Genomic DNA, 23,529 nt, shown 5'->3' with positions numbered 1-23,529 from the left:
AGAGTTAAAAGGGGGAAGAGAGCAATCAAGCCAGTGATCTCGCTCCCGAGTAAAAATGGGTGCTGAAGATTGGGTTCTTGAAGATACAAAGTTGATAACAAATACTAAAAAGCAAAGATTAAAAATCTAGAGGTTAAGTTCCCCAAAATACCATATTAAAAAAAGATAAAAAAAAAAAAAGAAAAAACCCCACCAGAGTCACAAAAATAAGGTCTTAAAAAAATTAAAAAAACACAAATAAAAATGGGGTCTTTTTTTTATTGCAAGGTGATAGTAGGTTATAAAAACGAAAATTGAAGGAGTAATAGGGGACTTAAAAATAAGAAAATAAAACTAAAAATCATTAAAAAATAATAAAAAAAAGTTTTAAAAATTTAAAAAATGATAATAGTAAAAATATATCTAGGACTTTCCCTGGAGCTGTTTCAGACAGTGTGGGGTCAATTGATTTTCAGATAGTTCCTTGGTCCAGCTTGTACTTCTCAAGGTCTCTAGGCCCTTTCCTATGTAGTCGGTGCTAACTACAGGGTTTTAATCTGTTGCATCCATCACTTCCAAAGCGGTTCCCTCTGTTTCTTTTAGCTTCTTCTGTTTGCTGGTCTCTTCAGTGTCTAATTTCCACCCTGACACAAGGAGGGCGGTGGTGGTCACTTTTTTTAAGTCTCACTTGTTCAGTCGAGCTGTAGGGAGGGAGGAACACTGCAAACAAATCTCACTGGCGTGTGCTCACAATGTTTCAGCCACCCTGGGTTTTCCCCGCTCATGGCGTGTGTGCTTTCCCAGTCTACACTGCTCAGGCTCTAGGTTGCACGGCTGGGAACTGTCTGAAGTGGTCCCTGGGGTTGCCTGTACTTCCCAGGTCTAAGCTGCAGAGGTTCTGGTTCCCGGGTACTTCACAAAGGCGCAGACTTGGTTGAGCCTGGGTTTTGTGCCCTTCCCAGGTCCAAGCAGCTCTGGTGACCCGGTTTTTGGCTAGCGCAGTCGGGGACTGCGTCTTTTCCCCTTCCCCCATCCCAGCCGCTCGGTTTTCTGGGTGTACAACAGGTGCAGCTTCCCAGGTGTGCCGAGCTCTCCCCTGGGGAGCTGATCTCTGGCTGTGACCCTCTCGGCGGATGTCAACCCTCCAGAGTCCCAAGAAGTCCTGGTTAGTAGTGAGGTCTGTTTGCAGTTTGGTATAGGATGCCTCTCTGGGGCCCGATTCTGCCCTTCCGGCTCTGGCTGCCCTCGACTGCCTGTCTCCTGCGGGAGAAGGGCTGGTCCACAGCCGGCTTGCTCTGCTCAGTCCTTTGTTCTGTGAGGAGGCCTGGCGGTGTCTTAGGTTAAGGCTTTTTGCGGGAAAGCTATTCCAGGGTCTAGGTTGCTGTCTCAATCTAGTTCCCTCAGATTGCCCTTGGGGCATTCAGGCCTAGTCCTTATCCAAAGCAATGCAGCCCGCCTCTCCCTGCCCAACCCCCACTTGCTCGTTGGGGATGCACGTGTCTGCGCTGTGCGCTGGCTGTGAGTTGCTGTTAGGTATGTAAACCGTGGGTTTTAATTATTTATTCTTCCTCCAGGTTATTTTGCCCTCTGCAATTCCAAGGCTTGCCACAGACCCGCCGGGGAGAGTGTTTCTTGGTGTTTGGAAACTTCTTTCTTTTTTAAGATTCCCTTCCTGGGATGGATCTCCATCTCTACCTCTTTTGTCTCTCTTTTTATCTTTTATATTTTGTCCCACCTCCCTTCGAAGACTACGGGCTGCCTTTCTGTGTGTCTGATGTCCTCTGCCAGCATTCTGAAGTTGTTTTGTGGAATTTGCTTGGTGTCTAAATGTTCTTTTGGTGAATTTGTGGGACAGAAAGTCGTCTCCCTGTCTTATTCCTCCGCCATCTTAGGATCGCCTCACTAAGACTTCTAATACATATTCTATTTAATGTTAACAATCCCAAGTAGCACGGATAATATAATGGTTCAGAAGAGTTAAATAACTTGACCAAAATTACCCAGCTAATAAGCAGCAGAACTGGGATTCAGACATAAGTTTGACTGAGTTCTTAATGACACTGTACTGACACAAAGAACAGGTTGATCACAAAAATTAAAGAAGTCAAATGTATCCTGGGCCTACCGTAAAGTTCTCATTTATGATCTAAACGTGAATACTTTTAAGGATTTTCATTTTTTTAAGGGATTTAATCAAAATGGTAGGTTCTTTTCATTTTCTTCCAAATTTTATCTCCTCTCCCTCCAACAAACACAGGTATTTCTGTAAAATTCCTTTATTGCTTCGGGAATTCTCATGGTTCCTCTACAGTCATCCCAAGAGGCTGTGACAAAATAAGGGACCTACACCAATGCCAGGCCTGGAAGCCACTGACAAGCCCAGTGGATATGACTGTGGCTTCTTGCTCTAGGTCAAAGGTATTCCTCAGAGCTAAGATGGTTTACAACATTTTTTAAGTTGTAAAAACAAGCAAAACAAATCAAGAAGAATATGAAACAGACTTGTGGTCATAAAGCTTAAAATAGTTACACATTACATCTGGCCCTTTAAAGGAAAAAAAAATATGTGAAGCGTAAGTCTCAGCAGTCACCGTTACCATCTGGAACCCTTCAGTCGAAGTGTGGTCTGGGGACCAGAGGTATCACTGGGGGTTTGTTAGAAATGCTGAATCTCAGTGTTACCACCCAAGCCCCTCCCACTCCAGACTTGTAAATCAGAATGTGATTCTAATCTCAAGGAGATTCTTATGCACATGAAAGTCTGACAAGCAATGACCCTACACTCTGGCCTAAGTGGTATGGAGACTGGCATATTTATATTACCTACTCTATTTAATACTGGGAAGTAGTAAGCCCATAGACTTACCATACCAACTGCAGGATCTATTACTGTTTTCAGCCTTTCTGCTTCACAGGTTATCCAACATAAAACAATTTGCTTCTGACTGCTACAGAACTAAGAACTGACTTTGTTCTCTGGTTCTTTATTCAGAGCAGTAGGAAATGATTTCTAAAAAGCACATTGGGATAGCTTTCAAAGCCATGATTTGATTTACGTCCAAAACAGATACTACCACAGAAGACATTCGAAATATTAGCAAACAAGATAAACCATATTTAACTTAATTATCTCAGTCTTAAGCAAAAGCAAAGACAACAAAATTTAAGAAGCCATTTCAAAATATTGGTGACAGGAACCTTCCAGTCTGCATTCCATGGGGTTAAAAAAAAAAAAAAAGAATGTATAGAGAGGGAATGTGCGAGAAGTCATTGTTGAGAGTCACTTTTGACAATTTTCAGAACTTGAGATTTCTTACCTTGACTGGTGATCTGTCTTCAAAAGCAGTCCCAAAATGAGTCTGATGGGAGTGAGGTGAGGGATTCCCAAAACCTATATCTCATTGCTGGAGAGATACCCGTGATGGGTGATGGAAGGGAGGGTTCAGGTTTGCAGCATGTCTCCATTTGCCTTGGCAAGGAAATCAATGTATATGCCACTTTTGGCAGAGAAGCTAGCTAGCTAACAGCAGTACTGCCTAACACTGAAGGAGGAAGTTTTTAAAAAGTGTTTCAGCATACTGACCTTTGGGGCCTAAGGTCGAAACACCAGTAAACAGATGTCAAGACATGTTAAACTTCTGCTACATGAGTTAGTTGCTCAGTCATATCCTGTCAGGATACATTTAACAGGAGGCTTCCTGTGTGCTGTTTTCAGTCTTGCATGAATTCTATGTTCCTTAACAGCACCTGAATACAGGTGTCAGAGGGCTGGCAAGCCAGCTTTCGGGGATAATAGAAATTCATGTATCTCATTCGTATGGATAATAGCTTTTCCATACGGTGAACAGCAGCAATTTACAACTCTCTTCCCTTCTGATATGTAAAGTAACTTTTACAACCCCCTCTCTTGAGAATGATTTTAGCCTCTGGCTTTCTGGATGACTTGTTAGATTTTTGATCCCTGTTTCTGCTAAAAAGGGCTATCTTGTAAGAGAGTATATATATGCCCACAATATGTTAAATAAACGCCTTTGTTCCACCAGAGCACTGGTCCGTGTCTTTCTTCATCTCTCTCTCTCTCCCCCTCTCCCTTTCAAGGCTGCTTCCACAGAGCACAGGTGTCCGCCGTGGCTACTTACTTGCCCAGGCTTTCAAGACCTCTTCGAGAGGGCACCCTGAGCCTACATAGACAGTGCTAGCTCTTTGTCCTAGAGTTATATTGGCATACTATGTAAACCAGGGAATATCAGCCTCTTTTCTTCCTTCTTTCACTTTCTTATTGGTCGACTCTGTACCCCCAAGTTCCGGTCCACTAAAGGACCATAACAGTATCTGACTCTTTGCAACCCCATGGTCTGTAGCCCACCAGGCTCCTCTGTCCATGGAATTTTCCAGGCAAGAATACTAGAGTGGGTTGCCATTCCCTTCTCCAGGGGATCTTCTCAACCCAAGAGATCAAACCTGGGTCTCCCACATCGCAGGTGGACTCCTTAACGTCTGAGCCACCATTTGCTGCATAAAGTCAGATGTTTTGCTTTTGGATAATAGGGAGTTACACTTGGTTCTGAAGAAGCAGTTTTTAAATGCTTCAACCAAAGCATCCAAGTACCATTTTCTTCACTCTCAAGCAAAGAGAACTGAATATTTATTCAAATATACATATTTTTTAGCCTATCTCATATACTTGGTGGTACATACAATCTTCTACCTTAAAAGAAACATGCAATTATCACCATCTCAGCATATCTGTTTATCGATGTTGTCTTCCTTTCTATTCATAATCCCACAGGAAGAGGGGAAGGACAGCCCCGAGTTGATGACAAATCCCTTTCCACCCCTTTGATCCTTCATCTAAATGGCTGGTGACTCTGCATAAGTCGTTTAACTTCTGTAAGTCTCAGTTTACAGAGGTCCATTTGTAAAATGAAGGTTACATTATCTTGAGAAAAAATGTAAAAAGAAAGAGGATTCTTAAGAGCCTGTTCTAGCTGTAAAATTCCCATTTCCTAATCTGTCTCCTCTCTGATCCTGAGCACTCCATTCCTGCCACCACCTTCAGTCTCTGACTCCACTGGCTCCTGGCAGAGGAGTCCCCTATCTCAATTCTGTTAGTCCTCTAATGACTTCCTTAGTACTTTCTCAGCCACATTTCTGAGATTAGTGATTGACACTCACTGTCTCTTCATTTCCTCAGCAAATTACTCAATTTCTCCCAGCAATCTAACTTCTACTCTGTTCACTTCACTCTAACATTATTCCTGAAAGTCATTAATACCTCTCAAAGCCAGCCGCCTTTCTCAGTCTTCTAATTCCTTGCCCTTTCTGAAGCATGTCAAATGACTGACTGCCTCCTCTCCTTGAAATTCTTCTCTTGGCATCCTCGACACTGGATTATTTTGGTTCTCTGCTTTTTTGTTTTTTTGTCATCGGCCACTTCTTGTTCTCATTCCCTTTAAACACAGACATTCTCCAACTTGATGCTGTGACTTTAATTCTGTAATTTTATCTATAATCTAAAGTCCTGCCCTTGGATTTGTCATCTATACCTTATCTTGCTTTTAGTTATCAACTCTATGGAGATAACATTTAATTCTAAATCTATATTCATTACCCCCAGTTTGGTTCTAATTTTTAACAGCCTGAATACCATTTCATGTGGATAATCTCAGACCTCAATCTTCTTCTAAATGACAATTCAAGATATTCGCCTTTCCTTCTAACCAATTCCTTCACCTCATCTCACTTTTAATTTTTTTCTTTATACTATTATAGTACAGTTCACATACAACACCTGAACTCACTTTTTAGATGTCTGTCAATTGCTAGCAGGCTTCAAAGTGAACTAACTAGGTTCAAAATCATGCTCAGTTTACTTAAAAATAAAGTTAATTTGTTTAATTATAGATATGATAGCAGACTGTTATACAAAATGCAGAAAAATCAAAGTGAGAAAATTATATTATCTGAAGATAGCTCACCATTGTTAATATTCACATTTTAAAGTCTTCATCATCTTTAATCTTTCTCTTACTTTCTTGTATCAATTGACCAAGTCACCAAAATGCATTTGTCTCATTCTTTCCATTTCTAATACCACCACACATATCCAGGCTCTTTAACAGTTCACAGCAGAATCAGTGCAATAATATTCTAACTCCTATCACTCCATCTAGTATATTGGTTTTCAACCTTGGCTGTTCACTGGAATCATCTGGAGAAGTTTTATTACAGGGGGCTCACGCTCAGAAATCCAATTTTATTGGTTTGAGATATGGTCTACAGAAAGGGATTTTGTGTGCTGACATGGTTACAACCACTGTTCCAACACAAAGGTTTCCAAATTGTTTAAGAATCACTTGGGTAGTCTGATAGTTATATTAGGGTGATCTGGAATGGAGACTAAGTATATGCCCATTTTACAGATGATTCCATTGTAGGTCCCACAGATTACCGCTCTAAGCTAAGGCTTCTCAAACTTTAATGTGAATATGGATGACTTTAGGGTTCCTGTTAAACTATAGATTCAGACTCAGGTGATCTGAGATGAGGCCTGAGATTCTGCATTCCCAACAATACCCAAATTGATGCCAAAGCCAGTCTGTGGAACAGTGTCTGGGTAGCAAGGCTTTAAGAACCACACTTTAGAAGTACCCCCTTTCAAATAAAATCTATTCTACATTACAAGCATTAGGCTAATCTTACTATATTTGCTTTCATAATAGCATCAATTGAAAAATTAAATGGCTCAATTTTCTATAAATAAATTTCAAATTCTTGGCATTAGCACTTAGGATTTTCTACTTACTATAGCTTCTATCTTCATTTTAACTCATCTGTCTTATCAAACCTCTGCAAAATACTTCAATTTGCATATGTTTGAGACATAGAACAGTCCTTCTCAAACTGCAACATGCAAACGAATAACCAGTGAAACTTGCTTAAAGCATTCCTGGAGTCTACCCCAGAGATTCCTATTTGGTATCTGGAGGTCTGGCGGGCACAAGAATTTGTATTTACAACAGGAGTTACTGATGCTACAGGTCTGAGGACCACATTTTGAGTAGCCTCCTCCAAACACTTAAACTGAAGTCTTATCCACTCACATATTACTACTATCCAAGACATTTTCTGGGCTTAGAAAAATTAAAATGATCTTTCCTTCCCTTCAATGCCTGTAACAGTTAATGCCTAAGTAATTAATATAGTTCTTCACGTCATAAAATTTTGGATGCAATAATGAAATCATAACTATCTTGATTAAAAATTAGAAAACCGAGGCCCGGACAGGCACAGTTACTTCCAGTTGCTAAGCTGGGACCACAATTTCCTTATTATTTTTTACAGCTTTAAAACCTCAGGTGCTAAAAACACAATATAATTAAGTAAAACTTTTCAGTATAACTTGTGAATGATTTTTATGGCTTTTCAGTGAAGTATGAAATGCTCTGACAGATGCTGAGTGTCATATAGGCCCTGTGGCTATAAAGGGGAAGTGAGACTTACCATCTTTGGTTTTCTAGTGACCTTTATTTGATCTGACAATAAGCAGCAACACTTAAAGCTTTGAATAAGCAAGTAGGGTGCATAGGAAATATCTAAAGATAATACTCATTTTAAAAAATGCTTTTCACAAAGAGTTGAAGCACTATCAAACACAACAGCCACCTCTGTCATATCAACCATTTCTTGAATCACTATGACAGGTGAAGCACCAATACAAATGAGGCCTAATGACTGGGCTTGTTCTAGGGAAGTTGGCCAAGGGGAGAAAAATCATGCATTAGGCCTTGCTAACAGACCTATGCTGGCCAAGAAGCAATAGCTAGAACCTTGTATGAAACAACTGACTGGTTCAGGATTGAGAAAGGAGTATGACAAGGCTGTTTATTGTCACCTTGTTTGTTTAATTTACATGCGGAGCATGTTATGAGAAATGTCAGGCTGGATGAGTTATAAGCTGGAATCAAAATTGTCGGGAGAAATATCAACAACCTCAGATATGAGGATGGTATCACTCTAATTGCAGAAAGCGAAGAGGAACTAAGGAACCTCTTGATGAGAATGAAGGAGTAGAGTGAAAAACCAGTTTAAAACTCAGTATTAAAAAAACTAAGATCATGGCATCTAGCCCCATCACTTCATGGCAAATAGAAAGGGAAAAGGTGGAAGCAGTGATAGATTTCCTCTTCCTGAGCTCTACAATCACTGCAGAGAGGCTCTGTAGCCATGAAATTAGAAGACAACTGCTTCTTGGCAGGAAAGCCATGACAAACCTAGACAGTGTGTTAAAAAGCAAAGACATCACTTTGCCGACAAAGGTTAGTACAGTCAAGACTATGGTCTTTCCAGCAGCCACCTATAGTTGTGAGAGCTGGACCATAAAGGCAGAGTGCCAAAGAATTGAGGCTTTCAAACTGTGGTGCTGGAGAAGACTCAAGAGTTCCCTGGACAGCAAGGAGATCAACCCTGAATATTCACTGGAAGGACTGACGCTGAAGCTACAATACTTTGGCCACCTGATGCGAAGGGCCAAGTCACTGGAAAGACCCTGATGCTGGGAAAGATTGAAGGCAGAAGGAGAAGAGGGTGACAAATGATGAGATGGTTGGATGGCATCACTGATGCAAGGACATGAACACGGGCAAAGTCCGGGAGATGGTGAGGGACAGGGAAGTCTGGTGTGCTGCAGCCCATGGGGTCGCAAAGAGTCCGACATGACTTTGTGACTGAACAACACCACCACCAACACCAACAGACCTACCCATCATTCCTCTCCGAAGTCCATCTGTATTCCAAAGGAGAAAATAAAAAACTCAGCAACTAAGGAAAACGTGTGTTATTTATAGTATAAAATTCTTCCAAGATTTATATTTTTAAACAAATATTTATTCATTCATTAATTTTTGGCTTTGCGGGATCTTCGCTACTGTGTGGGCTTTCCTCCAGTTGCAGTGAGCAGGGGCTACTCTTCATGGCGGTGTGCAGGCTTCTCCCTGTGGTGGCTTCTCTTGTTGCAGAGCAGAGGCTCTAGAGCACAGGCCCAGTAGTTGTGACACGTGGGCTAAGCTGCTCTGTGGCATGTGGGATCTTCCCAGATCAGAGATTGAACCCCTTTCTCCTTCACTGGCAGGTGGATTCTTTATCACTGAGAAATCAGGGAAGCCCTAAGATTTAAGTTTTAATGGAGTTCCATTTTTGTGTGCTAGGCATCCATTACATAGTATTTTTAAAGTTCTATATATACTTAAAGTGTACAGGAGTTGCTACATATTGATAATTTTATGTGTTTAAAATAAGCTTCTATAGTAGGGCATCCTCTTCATTTTCTTCTCCCAATCTTTGCATAATGCAGGGATCCACTGCAAACTTGTGGGCCAAATCTAGCCTACAGTGTGTTCCCATACAGCCTGCAAACTAAACTGTTTATACATTTTTAAATGGTTGAAAACAATCATTAGATTATTTCACGATATGCGAAAATTGTAAGACATTCAAGTAGGAATGTCCATAAACGAAGTTTTATTGGAACACTGCCATGCTCATTTATATACTCTATGGCTGCTTTCACAATACTGTGGCATGGTTGAGCAGGTGTCTGAAAAAGTTGCTATCTGGGGATTTACCTGGTGGCAGAGTGGATAAAAATCCACCTGCCAATGCAGGGAACATGGACTTGATCCCTGGTCAGGGAAGATTCTACATGTCATGGAGTAACTGAGCCTGCGAGCTGCAATAAGGTGTAACTTCTGAAGCCCATTGTGCTCTAGGGCCTGTGAGCTGCAACTACTGAGCCTGTGGGCCGCAACTACTGAAGCCTGTGTGCCCTAGAGCCCGCACACCACAACTACTGAGCCTGCGTGCCGCAACTACTGAATATGCGTCTAGAGCCTGTGCTCCCCCTCAAGAGGCCCATGCACCATAATGAAGAGTAGTCCCAGCTCGCCTCAACTATAGAAAGACCCCATGCAGCAATGAAGCCCTAGTGAAGCCAAAAATAAATAAAATTATAAAAAAAAAATTTTAATTAAATATACACTATCTAGGTTTTCACAGAAAAATGTTTGCTTACCCTTGGAATGATTCTTTGAAATATGAAAAAATTAGAATTAAAGAGACTTTAATTTGCATTAATAAATGTTTAGCATGTAAGCATTTCTAATTTTCAAAAAACTGCAGTCTACTCTTCTTTGTGTTACTTTTAGCTCATAAATAATCTGAATGATTAATTTGTCAAACTTCAAATTTTCCTACTTAAGCAAAAAGTAGGATTTGATATAAGCATCTGTTGTTAGAAGGTGCCCGGTGGAGATAAAAAGAAGGGGCTGGCCGAAATAGGCAAGGAAGACCTGTATTCTGCAAACTGGTGGCATGAGTTTGACACAACACAACAAAACAAAACAAAGCAAAACAAAAACAAAAACACTGCCAAGATAAATCCAGGTATCAAAAGTAGATATGGTGGTAATGGTAGCATCATTAATAGGAACAAGGCAGTCCAGAAGAGGAGCTGGTGGATAGAAAAGCTTGAGTACAGTTTTGGAAGCACTGAATTTGAGAGACTGTTGGAATGTCCATATGAGGAAATCAACTAGGGAGTAATATAGCATGAGAAACTTCAGGGTGAGCTCTCCATATATATGTATGTGCGTGTGTGTATGTGTGTATATCTATATATATTGGTATATCTGTATCTTATATTTAGCCTTCACACACGCAAGTTTCTACAAAAACTCTATGATTAAGAGGTTTTTTGATGTTATGTTCTCTGTATGTACATGTGTGTGCCCCTTTAGCTTACTACAGAACATAATTATTACAGAGAGAAGGGGAAGTTGTAAACATTTCATTTAAATGGTTCAAAATAATGAGCTACAAGAATCTATGTGTTTAAACGCACATACGAAATTGCCCAATGTCGACTTTATCAACTCTGTCCTTAAATAAAAACAGGAAAAAACACCTTCAATAGCTAGAAAAGACATATTTCCACAGACATTTATAAATAAATCCTTAAGAGTTAAAAAAAATAGTTGGCCTTAACCATGGAATAAAATAATCAATTTAACCTTCAAAGCCAGACATTAAAAATGGGATATATTTTACTACAATCACAGATTAACAGAAAAATTAGTGCTAAAGGGTTCTTTTGAGATGGATGGTTGGATAGTTTCCTCTTCTTTGATAATCTCAAAGAAGCTGAGTGACTGAAGGTCTACAGATAGTCACTGTGAGGACCAGGACTAGATACTGGTGCTCGTTACACCATACTATGATAGTTTAATGAAAAAAATTAATAAACATCTGATAATACTCTCACTGAACCCAAACCCTTTATATCATGCTTGGTACCAATGAACACTATGAATACTAGAAGACCTTACACAGACACTTAAGGACTAATACTCTAAGAAGTACAGCTATAGAGTAGGTTATATATGTCAATGTATTTGTTTTAAGTACCAGAACTAGAAAACACAATAAGGCCTCTGGAAACTAATGTACACTTTCTTATGAAACTCTTTGTGTTTCATTAACAGTAAACATTATCAAGTCATTCAAGACCTGAGGCTGGGTAAATATACAGTCAAGTTTATAAAACAGATTTAAAATAGCTTTATATGGGTAAAATGACATGCTAAAATCTGTTGATGACAACTAGAATAAATGCAATGAAGGTATTTATAGGGTTCTATTTACGGTTTTTACATTAAGTCAAAGAGCTCTTCTGAATACAGAAAAATGAAAATAGTTATTAAATGGTGTGGTTTTTATAACATCATATAATGAAAGATCAAACAGTAAAACACACACATTCACACCAAGCAAATCATCAGGCTTGTCAGTCAGAATAAATCTGGCATTAATTTTCTTCACTGAATAAAAAGTGATATACAAACACATAAATGTGTTGGCAAAAATACCACATTCACTTTTTGAAAACAATTTAATAAGCCCATCACTGTAAACTTACTTCAAAATCAACAACTACTAAAGCAATGCTTATAGAGAATTTTTGGAAGCAAGATATAAAGCAGCAATTTAAGAGCAATATTATTACTATCAAGAATAAGCTATTTGCTACTCTAGCTCACTTGAAAATTATTAATATGATGCTGATGCAGTCCTGTCAACAACAAGTCACTATAGCAGTGATTCATTTATAAGAGGTGGGCATAGAACAATATATAAAAAACTTGTGTAAAAGCCTCAGGAATTCTGTCAATAGCCTCCTTCCATGCTAAATCCTATGACATCCTTCTACCACACTGAGAATCAATGTTAGAAAGCAAAGCTTAAGATTAGTTTTAAAGTTAATGACCATCACTGGCCTTCCCTCATAGTTCAGTTGGTAAAGAATCTGCCTGCAATGCAGGAGACCCTGGTTCGATTTCTGGGTTGGGAAGATCCCCTGGAGAAGGAAATGGCAACCCACTCCAGTGTTCTTGCCTGGAGAATCCCATGGGCAGAGGAGCCTGGCAAGCTATAGTCCTTGGGGTCGCAAGAGTTGGACACGACTTAGCGACTAAACCAACCAACTAAATGTCTGTCACTAACTAAGTAGTGGGCAAAGGTGACACAATCCCAAGAGCTGAAATGACTAAGATTCTAAAAGATCAGTAAGTATCACAAACAAGAGCAAAAAACACAAGATAAGATCAGAAGGCTTCCAAAAGTTGAAAACAACTGACACTTCAGATACACTAAAGAAGTCATGTAAATGGCCATAACCTTTTAACATGAGTAAGAAAATGGAGAACCTTCATTTTTTTTTGTATATTTATCAATTTAGAAGTATAAGTTTATACACATGAATAATATTAAGGAAATACTAAATTTTCAGATATACATTTTAATCTTATTAACATATATTTCATCTGGAAAACTACTTTTCTAATCAAGTCTTACATTTCTGGTAAATGGATACACTGAAACTTAAATACATTTATGCAAAAGAATTTCTAAGAGTTATGTATGGATTGACATGTATATAGCTGAGAGAATATAGCTGTATAGCAGCAAAGACAGTATAAAGGATAATGATTAGTTAAGGATCTAGTTAAGATCTTAGTTAAGATCCTATACTATATGGCTGATTTTATCTAAGCCTGTTATTAGATATTTATAATACATATATATATGAAAAACATACATGGAAAAATTCAAATACAAAGTACTCAGTACTTTAGTGCAAATTACACAGAAAAAACCCAGCACATTTTAATATATAAATTTTCTTAAAGCCCCGATAAATATATTTATTAATATTTATCCCTTGCTGCTGCTTCTTGTTTAGGCAATAAGTCATGTCCAACTCTGCAACCCCATGGCCTGTCAGACTATAGCTTCTTTTGTCCATGGGATTTCCCAGGCAGGAATACCAGAGTGGGTTGCCCTTTCCTTCTCCAGGGGATCTTCCTGCCCAGGGATCAAACCCAGGTCTCCTTCATTGCAGGCAGATTCTTTTACTGCTGAGCCACCAGGGAAGCTCATATGCTTAGGGAACTGATCACTTCTAGATAATACAGGTAAAAGCCCCACTTGTCAAGATTTGCCATATGTATACATTCTATAAACGGGCGTCTAAAATCAGCGACAAGTGAAACTTTTGATACCAAAAGTATTACCCTCAATAAGATAGTGTTTGTATGATGACTGCTATCTTCAGGGATGTTAGTCAATTTTAAATTGCTTCTGATTTCATTTTATTTCCAAGGATAAATATTTGTGGGTTTGTTTTCCCTAAAACAAGGGCTCCTAATTCTTTTAGAACCACAGGAGACAGAAATGATTAGTCGAATTAAGTAAAACAAATACTGATTATTAGACATTACCAAGACACAGATTTTACCATGAGGAATGCTAAAACAAACAAACAAACACACCAAAGTTTTACCTCTACACAGGTTTTCATCCCTGAGGCAGCAGCATAGTGCAGGGGTGTGTTCTTTTTGTTATCAACAGCATCAATAGCTGCTCTCTCATATTCGCCTTGGTCAAGTTTTGCTCCTTTCCATCTTAAAATCATCTGTAGACAATCTGCTCTTCTAAAATCATCTTCTGCAGGGCGTGCTAAGCGAGGATGAAGGGCTCCTTCTGAGATCATAATTTGAGGTCCCATACACAACAAATGCATAGATGTTTCATTGTGCACATTCCGTTTATTTGGATTTCCATCTCTACCAAAAAGAAAGGTCCTAAAATGGTAAAGAATGAAAATCAGGTTTTTCCTACCAGGAAATAATACACAGAAGATACATTTAAAGCTCTACTTCTAAGCTGCTAATCCAGTTTCTACTGCAGCACTGTTTCACAACAGGTTGAATGACTAATTTTTTTTTTTTTGGTTGTGCTGGGTCTTCGTTGCTGTGTGGGCTTTTCTCTAGTTGCGGAGAGTGAGGGCTCCTCTCTAATAGCGGTGCACAGGCTTCTCACTGCAGTGGCTTCTCCTGCACGAGGGCTTCAGCAGTTGCAGCTCCCAAACTCTAGAGTATGGGCTCAGCAGCTGTGGCACACAGGCTTAGTTGTTCCGTGGCATGTGGGATCTTCCCAGATCAGGGATCAAACCCATGTCTTCTGCATTAGGAGGTGGATTCTTTACCACTGAGCCAGCAGGGAAGCCCCACTAATTCTTACAATTATAAAAAAAAAACTTGATTCTAGAACAATAATGCTAAAAAACCAAAGTTGACTATCATTACAGTATTTGCTAATAAAAGAGAAAAAGGCATAGGAAGAAAAAAGAAAGGTAAGGAAAAGGAAAATGACAGAGAAGAGAAAATGAAAAGGAGGAAGAAGGAAAGGAACCAAAGGGCCACATAACGGACTAGTATGTCAATTAATATAAACGTCTTAGGTACACTATTAAACATATGCCAGCAATTTTTTTTTTGTTATTGCTCTGCTATATTTTATTTCTCTTGAGTACATATTTACTTAAGAAGGATGCTGACAACATAGGAGAAGCAAGCAATGCGTAAGTCTGGAAGTAAATGTTAAATCTAGGAAAAATAAGAGTTTTCTGTAGCCTTTGAAAGAATAAGGCATATATTTATACAATGTAATACCTTCTTAAGGCAGTAAGCTAGGTGAGTTCTGGAAGACCACAATCTAATTTCAAGGTAGTAGATGACAATAGGTGAGCTGCCTTAACTTCTGCCAGATCCAGATCTGAGAGCTGTGCCTAGCATCCACTACATCTTTTGGGCGAGGCTCAGTGGATTAACATTTGAGCCAGTTCAGTAGCCATAATAGGAAATGAGTTGGATAAAACCTAGTATAATTCAGTCAGCCTGCACTAAAAAACACAAATATACTATGAAATGGGCATACAGTCCCATATCCAAAGATGAGTCAATTTACTATGGAGGGCTGGTATCACTTGCATTCCTATGTCTACGGGCAGAATAGCAATGGGAAGGGAGCAGAAGAGTCAAATGCTAAATCCTGGTTACATCTGAACTGTTTTTAGGTTAGTTTTAGCTTAGAACAAGAAAAAACAAAGACAAAACCCTGACCAGAAAGGAACCAGGATGAGCTCTTCAACTTGAATGAATGAACCAAGCTTGAAAGCTCTTATGAGGAAAAAGGCTGAGTAAGATGTCCTAAGGTGGTTTCCAGATTTTTAGAACAACTCTGGATATCTCCTGCTTTTATCATTCAAGATTCTAGCCAGCTCAGCAATACAGCCCTTCAAAACTAGCCTATTAGGCTTCTAGGGTCCACATTCATTTGAGCCATCCTGAGAGTAAAACGTGAAGTCTCTGAAGCAGGAACAAATGAAATATTATAGTAACTAGTCCCTCATACCCCAACTCCTACCACTGCTGCTGCTGCTGCTAAGTCGCTTCAGTCATGTCCGACCCTGTGCAACCCCATTGACAGCAGCCCACCAGGCTCCTCTGTCCCTGGGATTCTCCAGGCAAGAACACTGGAGTGGGTTGCCATTTCCTTCTCCAATGCATGAGAGTGAAAAGTGAAAGTGAAGTCGCTCAGTCATGTCCGACTCTTCGTGACCCCATGGACTGTAGCCTACCAGGCTCCTCCGTCCATGGGATTTTCCAGGCAAGAGTACTGGAGTGGCTTGCCGTTTCCTTCTCCAACTCCTACCACTGGGGTAATGCAATCTAAACCAGATCAGACATCTCATAGTACATGCACTGGGGTCTGCACTGCAGGGCAATGTGACAGGCAGACTAGTATCTCTACTCCAAAGAGGTCTATGTCCTAATCCCCGGGACCTGTGAATATGTTACCTTATATAGTAAAAGGGACTTCACAGATGATAAAGTTAAGGTTCTTGACATTACATTGGGCCCAATGTAATCACGAATCCTTAGAAGAGAAAGACAGGAGGGTCAGAATCAGAGATATATTGGAAGATGCTATGCTGCTGTCTTTAAAAATGGTGGAAGGGGCCACAAGCCAAGAAGTGCAGGCAGCTTTTAGAAACTGGAAAAGGTAAGGTAAGGGATTCTACCCAGGAGCATGCAGAAGGAATATAACTCTGCCAACACTTTGAGTTTAATTCAGTGGAACCATTTCAGATTTCTGATCTCCAGAGTGTTAAGATAATACATTTGTGTTGTTTTTAGTCACCAAGTTTGTGATAATTTGTTATAGCAACAAGAGGAATGAGCCCTAAATATAAGACTCTGGGAAGCCTGTGTAGCAGATCTCCTTCCCTCTGGAGACCAGGGAAGGTGTGAAGAGAAGAAGAGGTTGGTGGGGGGGTGGGGGTGGGGGTTGTGTGTGTGGAGGGGGAACCTATCCCTGAGTACGAACACTGTTCTAGGGAAGATCTTGGGTTCTTACGCTCTGGAATGCAAAATATGTTTCTGGGCAAAAGATAAGACTATCATCTCTGAGTCTTACAATTCAGGGAATGTATGAATGGTCTCAGGTCTCATCCACTCCTTACACCCCAATCAAATGTTAAACAAGTATCTCCTGAGAAGTAAACCTCTGGAGTTCTCAATCTCTACTCAGTCCAAGTTTAACTTTCAAAGCTTGTCTTTGAAGCTCAGGTCCCAAGTTCTGACAAAATTTGCTCAGAAAGCCCCATTTTCTCTAAAGTCCTACAGAGCCTTTATGGCCTTCTGACTCCCTCAGTACATGTGTAGGCTCTTTATTGCTTACTCTGCTATCTGGTTTCCAAGGATCTGCCCTAGCGATCTAAACAAACCCAATCCTACTTAGAAGCCTCTTTACACTAAGCTCCTTCCTCCAGTTGCATTGGTCATTCCCTTCTTTGTCTTCCTATAACATCCAAATTATATAATTCATTACATCGTATCACAGTTACTTTCTTACGTATCTGTTCCTTTCCCCCACTTGGTTTATAGCCTCTAAGACAAGGTCTATATCCTGCCCTTTCTTGAATCCCCAATATAGTGTCAAACACAGACGAGACTCTTGCTATAATTTTGATAGATGAACTACTTTGTGTATTACTTTTATGATGAAGATTAGTGATGTGGCACTGGGAATACATTAAGACAGAATTCTAGATCTCTGAAGCCAGTAGCATAACAGACTGGTCAAGAACACAGTATCTACTGACCAGTACAGACTGCCTGGCTTTAGTCCCAGTTCTGCCACTTTCTAGGTGTGTGATCTCGCACAAAATAGCTAATATATAAAATATACTACATATGTAACCAATATAAATATATAGCTAATACATATATATTATATACATAAAACCAACTAATATATGGTTCCTATTCTTTGACCAAGTAAACCTACTCCTGAAATTTATCCTAAAGGAATCAGAATAAAAATGTATAAGAATAATGATATTCAACAGAACTGCTATTTTGAACAGAAAAATGTGTAATCACTTAAATGTCTGGTTATACGAAAACTGGGAAATATAAATCACAGTATTTCTGTACACTAGAAAATTATAAAGTTATCAACAAGTCTATATAAGAATATTTATATTGAAAATCAGAAGGGACATGGAACAATTCTAACAGTTGTTGAAGGGAGGCAGAAATGTGAGTAGTTTCATTTATTTATATAACCATAAAGTTGCTTCATAGTTTAGAAAAAAAGGAAAAATATATTTTTCCTAAGTCAACAACTGATGATAAAATTTTCAATGATATTTCCCTGTATTGATAATTGCTGAATTACAGTGAATAACCAAAATTTAAACACTACTCTAAAAATGTGTTCAAGATTAAAATGTCTTCCAAGAGGCATTATTAACAATAAAAAAGATTTCATTTTCTTAAAAATTTAATTTAGAAATTATTAAGATTCTATAAGATTCTGTACAACAACATAGATTTAGCTTTTCCTATCCCTATTTCCTGGAGAAGGCAATGGCACCCCACTCCAGTACTCTTTCCTGGAAAATTCCATGGACGGAGGAGCCTGGTGGGCTATAGTCCATGGGGTCACTAAGAGTCGGACATGACTAAGCAACTTCACTTTCACTTTTCCCTTTCATGCACTGGAGAAGGAAATGGCAACCCACTCCAGTATTCTTGCCTGGAGAATCCCAGGGACGGGGGAGCCTGGTGGGCTGCCGTCTATGGGGTCGCACAGAGTCGGACTCGACTGAAGCGACTTAGCAGCATCCCTATTTCCAATACATCACGTACTTTCTCTTTTAGTTTGTTCAGGAGACCTCAGGTTCTCATTACCATGGAATTTTAAGTTGGAAGGATGTCAGCTGATATGGAGACTGACTCTCTCATTAAATAATCCTACATCCTCCCCAATAAAGGGAAGAGCTAATGTGATAATTTTTCAAACATTCTTACACCCAATCTGCCTGACTCTGATTAATCAAACCAAAACAAGCTTATTATTAAAGCTAAAGTTAAAATATTAAAATAGCTTAATTACATATATTCACTAAGGAAAGAGTCTCAAATTTATTAGATATAGTACTATATCTGCATAAACATTTTGTACTAAAACTGTCAAGTTGTATATTCTAATTTTGAGTTCAGTTCAGTTCAGTCACTCAGTCAAGTCCGACTCTTTGTGATCCCATGAACCACAGCACACCAGGCCTCTGTGTCCATCACTAACTCCCCAAGTCCACCAAAACCCATGTCCATCAAGTTGGTGATGTCATCCAGCCATCTCATCCTCTCTCGTCCCCTTCTCCTCCTGCTCTCAATCTTTCCCAGCATCAGGGTCTTTCCCAATGAGTCAGCTCTTCGCATCAGGTGGCCAAAGTATTGGAGTTTCAGCTTCAACATCAGTCCTTCCAATGAACACCCAGGACTGATCTCCATTACGATGGACTGGTTGGATCTCCTTGCAGTCGAAGGGACTCTCAAGAGTCTTCTCCAACACCACAGTTCAAAAGCACTCATTCGTCGGCGCTCAGCTTTCTTTACAGTCCAACTCTCACATCCATACATGACCACTGGAAAAACCATAGCCTTGACTAGAAGGACTTTTGTTGGCAAAGTAATGTCTCTGCTTTTTAATATGCTATCTAGGTTGGTCATAACTTTCCTTCCAAGGAGTAAGCATCTTTTAATTTCATGGCTGCAGTCACCATCCACAGTGATTTTGGAGCCCAGAAAAATAAAGCCTGTCACTGTTTCCCCATCTATCGACCATGAAGTGATGGGACTGGATGTCATGATCTTAGTTTTCTGAATGTTGAGATTTAAGCCAACTTTTTCACTCTCTTCTTTCATTGATTCACAGTACTACTTTTATATTATAGGCTTAAATTCAAAAGTAGAGTCTTCTTTAGTTCACATGAGTGAATAAATAGAATTACAAATTTGTAATTGACACGTAAGTTTTAGATAGGCCCCTCTTATAATGAAGTGTATTTTACCACTTACATACAAGGTTAATTCTTGGACCAGGATAAGACATAACTGGCAGGAAGCTAGGGTAAGGAAATCATTAACATGGAAAAAAAATTCTTTTCATTTGACCTTAATAACCCATCGAAAGTCATCTGTTTGTCTAGATTCTTTCAGTGTTCATTGTCAAACAGTCAATTTATAACTGCAACCTATAAATCTACACTTACTCTCCACTTCAATATGACCCTATTCTGATCAGTGTACTAAAACTGCACGCTTTCACATTATCAGGAGTTTCCTAAGAGTTAAGTTCTGATCCTAAATTCTTGTTTTAACTTTAAACTGCTAATAATTCATTTATATCCTGATCTCTTTATTACTTTGGTTTCCGTAACTACCCATCTTTTTAACAGGTCTCTTAATTTTTTTCAGAACAATCTTTCTTTTACCTATGATGATGGCTCTACTTTCCTATCTCCTTAATGAAAGCAAACTCACTTTCTGAGTCTATTTTCTTCTCTGTACATCTTCCTTCCTTTCAGAGAGAACATCCATTCTCAAAGCCACTTATCTTTCGGTGGTTTCTATGAATACACTTTGTAAACCGTAAACTTTTACTTTACGTGACAAACAGTGGTAGCAGAATCATGGTTTTTCTCAAAGGGCTTCTACTATTATTTCAGTGATAATTCTTAATGCTCTATCACACCGACTACTACCCTGACCTTTAGACCATATTCCAAATTTTTATGGGTTTCCCTGGTAGCTCAGCTGGTAAAAGAATCTGCCTGCAATGCAGGAGACCTGAGTTTGATCCCTGTGTTGGGAAGATCCCCTGGAGAAGAGAAAGGCTACTCACTCCAGTACTCTGGCTTGAAGAAATACATGGACTGTACAGTCCATGGGGGTCACAAAGAGTGTAAGGCCCATTTCTCTTGCACATTCCATCATTATCTCATATTCAGTTGAGCTCCCCTCAAAATAACAGTCTTCTCTGTTACCGCCTCAATTTCTTGTCATAACACTATTATTCCAGTAGTTACTGAGATATACATATACTTTCAGTTCCCTTTACATCTGTCCTTTCATGCAACATTATATTTGAGTAGCTGTATTTGCCAGGTACGATTATAGGGGTTAGGCATATTGTTAAGAAAACAGACTAAGTACCTGCCCTTACAGTGTGTGCACAGCAAGAGAGCTTAGGAGAGAACTGAATTTCAATCCATTTATAAGAATTTAGTAACTCCTGAAATATAAGAATCAAAAAAAAAAACCTGGAAAGCCTATTTTAATTTTCAAAGCTTGATATTAACATATGCTCTGATAAACATGTGCTCTAATAAAGATTTTATATTTTATTTATACCAAAATACAAACCCCTTTCATATTTTAGGAAGCACAAGAAGTTATCCGATAAAATCTAAGGAACAAGCACTTTAATTTCCAATTTTATACATGCCTATCCTAAATTTATTTAAAAACAAAAAACAAAAAAAACAAACAAACAAAAAAATGAGACCTAAGACTTGGCAATTAACTGGTAAAAAAAAAAAAACAAACAGTGCTTCTGCTACATCAAGTAGTAACTATTTATGAATATGGATTTAGTTTCCCATGAAAGAAGCACTGTGGTATGGTATAATGTAAACACATAGCATTTAGGTTCAGAGAGATACATATGCAAACTAGCTCCTAAACTGTAAACTGCCCTTCTTTGACCATATTATTATGCCTAAGGAGAGGGGAAAGCTGTGCCTGCTGTTGCAGGTACCATAAAGCTAAAGGAAATGGGGATTAAATCAAGGCCTTATTGCAATTTACTTTATGGCTACTAAAGTATATTGTCCTTGGCTAGGTATACTCCTTTGTCCACCCATATATGTCATGTGTTAGGAATCTAGTCAAGCTTAGTCAGAGTCTGTACCGAAGCTAGCAGGCCAGGTTACATGAGGCAGCATGAGAAAATAATGGCCATCAACTTGTTACAAGTTTAGAAAAGTTAAACACAGTTAAACATTTGAAGCTATCTAAAACATAAAGTTAAAACAGAGTTGGTATTTCACTTAATGCTGATGTGTGCTATTTATCCTTATTCTATTGAATACATGACATAGAGTTAGTTCAGTCAGTCGCTCAGCAGTAACCGACTCTTTGCAACCCCATGGACTGCAGCACGCCAGGCCTCCCTGTCCATCACCAACTCCCGGAGTTTACTCAAACTCATGTCCATTGAGTCGGTGATGCCATCCAACCATCTCATTCTCCGTCGTCCCCTTCTCCTCCCACCTTCAATCTTCCCAGCATCAGAGTCTTTTCAAATGAGTCAGCTCTTTCCATCACGTGGCCAAAGTATTGGAGTTTCAGGTTCAACATCAGTCCTTCCAATGAACACCCAGAACTGATCTCCTTTAGGATAGACTGGTTAGATCTCTTTGCAGTCCAAGGGACTCTCAAGAGTCTTCTCCAACACCACAGTTCAAAAGCATTCATTCATCGGCGCTCAGCTTTCTTTATAGTTCAACTCTCACATCCATACACGACTACTGGAAAAACCATAGCCTTGACTAGACAGACCTTTGTTAGCAAAGTAATGCCTCTGCTTTTTAATATGCTGTCTAGGTTGGTCATAGCTTTTCTTCCAAGGAGTAAGCATCTTTTAATTTCATGGCTGCAATCACCATATGCAGTGATTTTGGAGCCCCTAAAAATAAAGTCTGTCACTGTTTCCACTCTTTCCCCATCTATTTGCCTTGAAGTGATGGGACCGGATGCCATGATCTTAGTTTTCTGAATGTTGAGCTTTAAGCCAACTTTTTCACTCTCCACTTTCACTTTCATCAAGAGGCTCTTTAGTTCTTCTTCACTTTCTGACATAAGGGTGGTGTCATCTGCATACCTGAGGTTATTGATATTTCTCCCGGCAATCTTGATTCCAGCTTGTGCTTCCTCCAGCCCAGCATTTCTCATGATGTACTCTGCATATAAGTTAAAAAAGCAGGGTGACAATATACAGCCTTGACGTACTCCTTTTCCTATTTGGAACCAGTCTGTTATTTCATGTCCAGTTCTAACTGTTGCTTCCTGACCTGCATACAGGTTTCTCAAGAGGCAGGTCAGGTGACCTGGTATTCCCATCTCTTTCAGAATTTTCCACAGTTTATTGTGCTCCACACAGTCAAAGGCTTTGGCATAGTCAATCAAGCAGAAATAGATGTTTTTCTGGAACTCTCTTGCTTTTTAAGTGTTAAGTGACATAGTGTTAAGAGTTATTTAATTCCAAAATCAACTAAACAATTAAAATAATAATATGATTTGTGATTTTCTCTGCACTAAATAAATTTTGAAAAAAGATACATGGATTAAAGAAATTACAGTTGCCTAATCTTAGGAAAGGAGAGCAATAAAGTAATTTCTGATTCTAGGACAGGATGTTAAAGGCTTTAATAAAGAAATTATCAATCACTGATCTCCAAACAATTAAGAAAATAGAAAAAACAAACATTTTAGACTGAAATTGAAAGTATAAAGTAAAAACATAAGTATAAAGCATATGGCTAAATCATAAAAACAGTAATTTTAAAAGAGAATATATAGTCACCTTTTCTTCAGGTCTTTAAATACTCATTCAATAGAATGATAAGCAGAAGATGGAGATAGATCCATCCCTTCTTAGAGAAACCAATAATATTGATCAAATCAGCAATTTTTAAACTTTCTGGTGGTAGACTTTTATAACTTTTACAAATTTAAAAATTAC

The 23,529-nt window shown here is 39.0% G+C and overlaps 1 protein-coding gene and 1 long non-coding RNA gene across 16 annotated transcripts in view; both read right to left on the bottom strand.

The window, feature by feature from the left end:
- ANKIB1 (ankyrin repeat and IBR domain containing 1) overlaps positions 1-23,529 on the bottom strand; it is a 177,266-nt gene that overhangs the window by 72,419 nt on the left and 81,318 nt on the right. For 11 of the 15 annotated variants that reach the window (XM_081531349.1, XM_081531346.1, XM_081531353.1 and 8 more), the window contains one exon: positions 13,874-14,174. The exons of the other annotated variants lie outside the window; for them this stretch is intronic. In XM_081531349.1, the coding sequence (XP_081387475.1) occupies positions 13,874-14,174 (301 nt within the window). The remainder of the gene's footprint in view (positions 1-13,873; positions 14,175-23,529) is intronic. 15 annotated transcript variants of the gene reach the window in all.
- On the bottom strand, positions 14,860-21,502 carry LOC145522618 (uncharacterized). The gene is made up of 2 exons (XR_014066062.1): positions 18,974-21,502; positions 14,860-15,841 (listed from the first exon to the last, which is right to left on the bottom strand). It is a non-coding gene; the product is annotated as an uncharacterized LOC145522618 (long non-coding RNA).

The sequence above is a fragment of the Giraffa tippelskirchi genome, chromosome 10, assembly GCF_054371585.1.
Source record: "Giraffa tippelskirchi isolate mGirTip1 chromosome 10, T2T-mGirTip1v1.2.pri, whole genome shotgun sequence".
In the NCBI taxonomy this organism is placed as follows: domain Eukaryota; kingdom Metazoa; phylum Chordata; class Mammalia; order Artiodactyla; family Giraffidae; genus Giraffa; species Giraffa tippelskirchi.
This window is presented reverse-complemented; position numbering and strand designations above follow the sequence as displayed.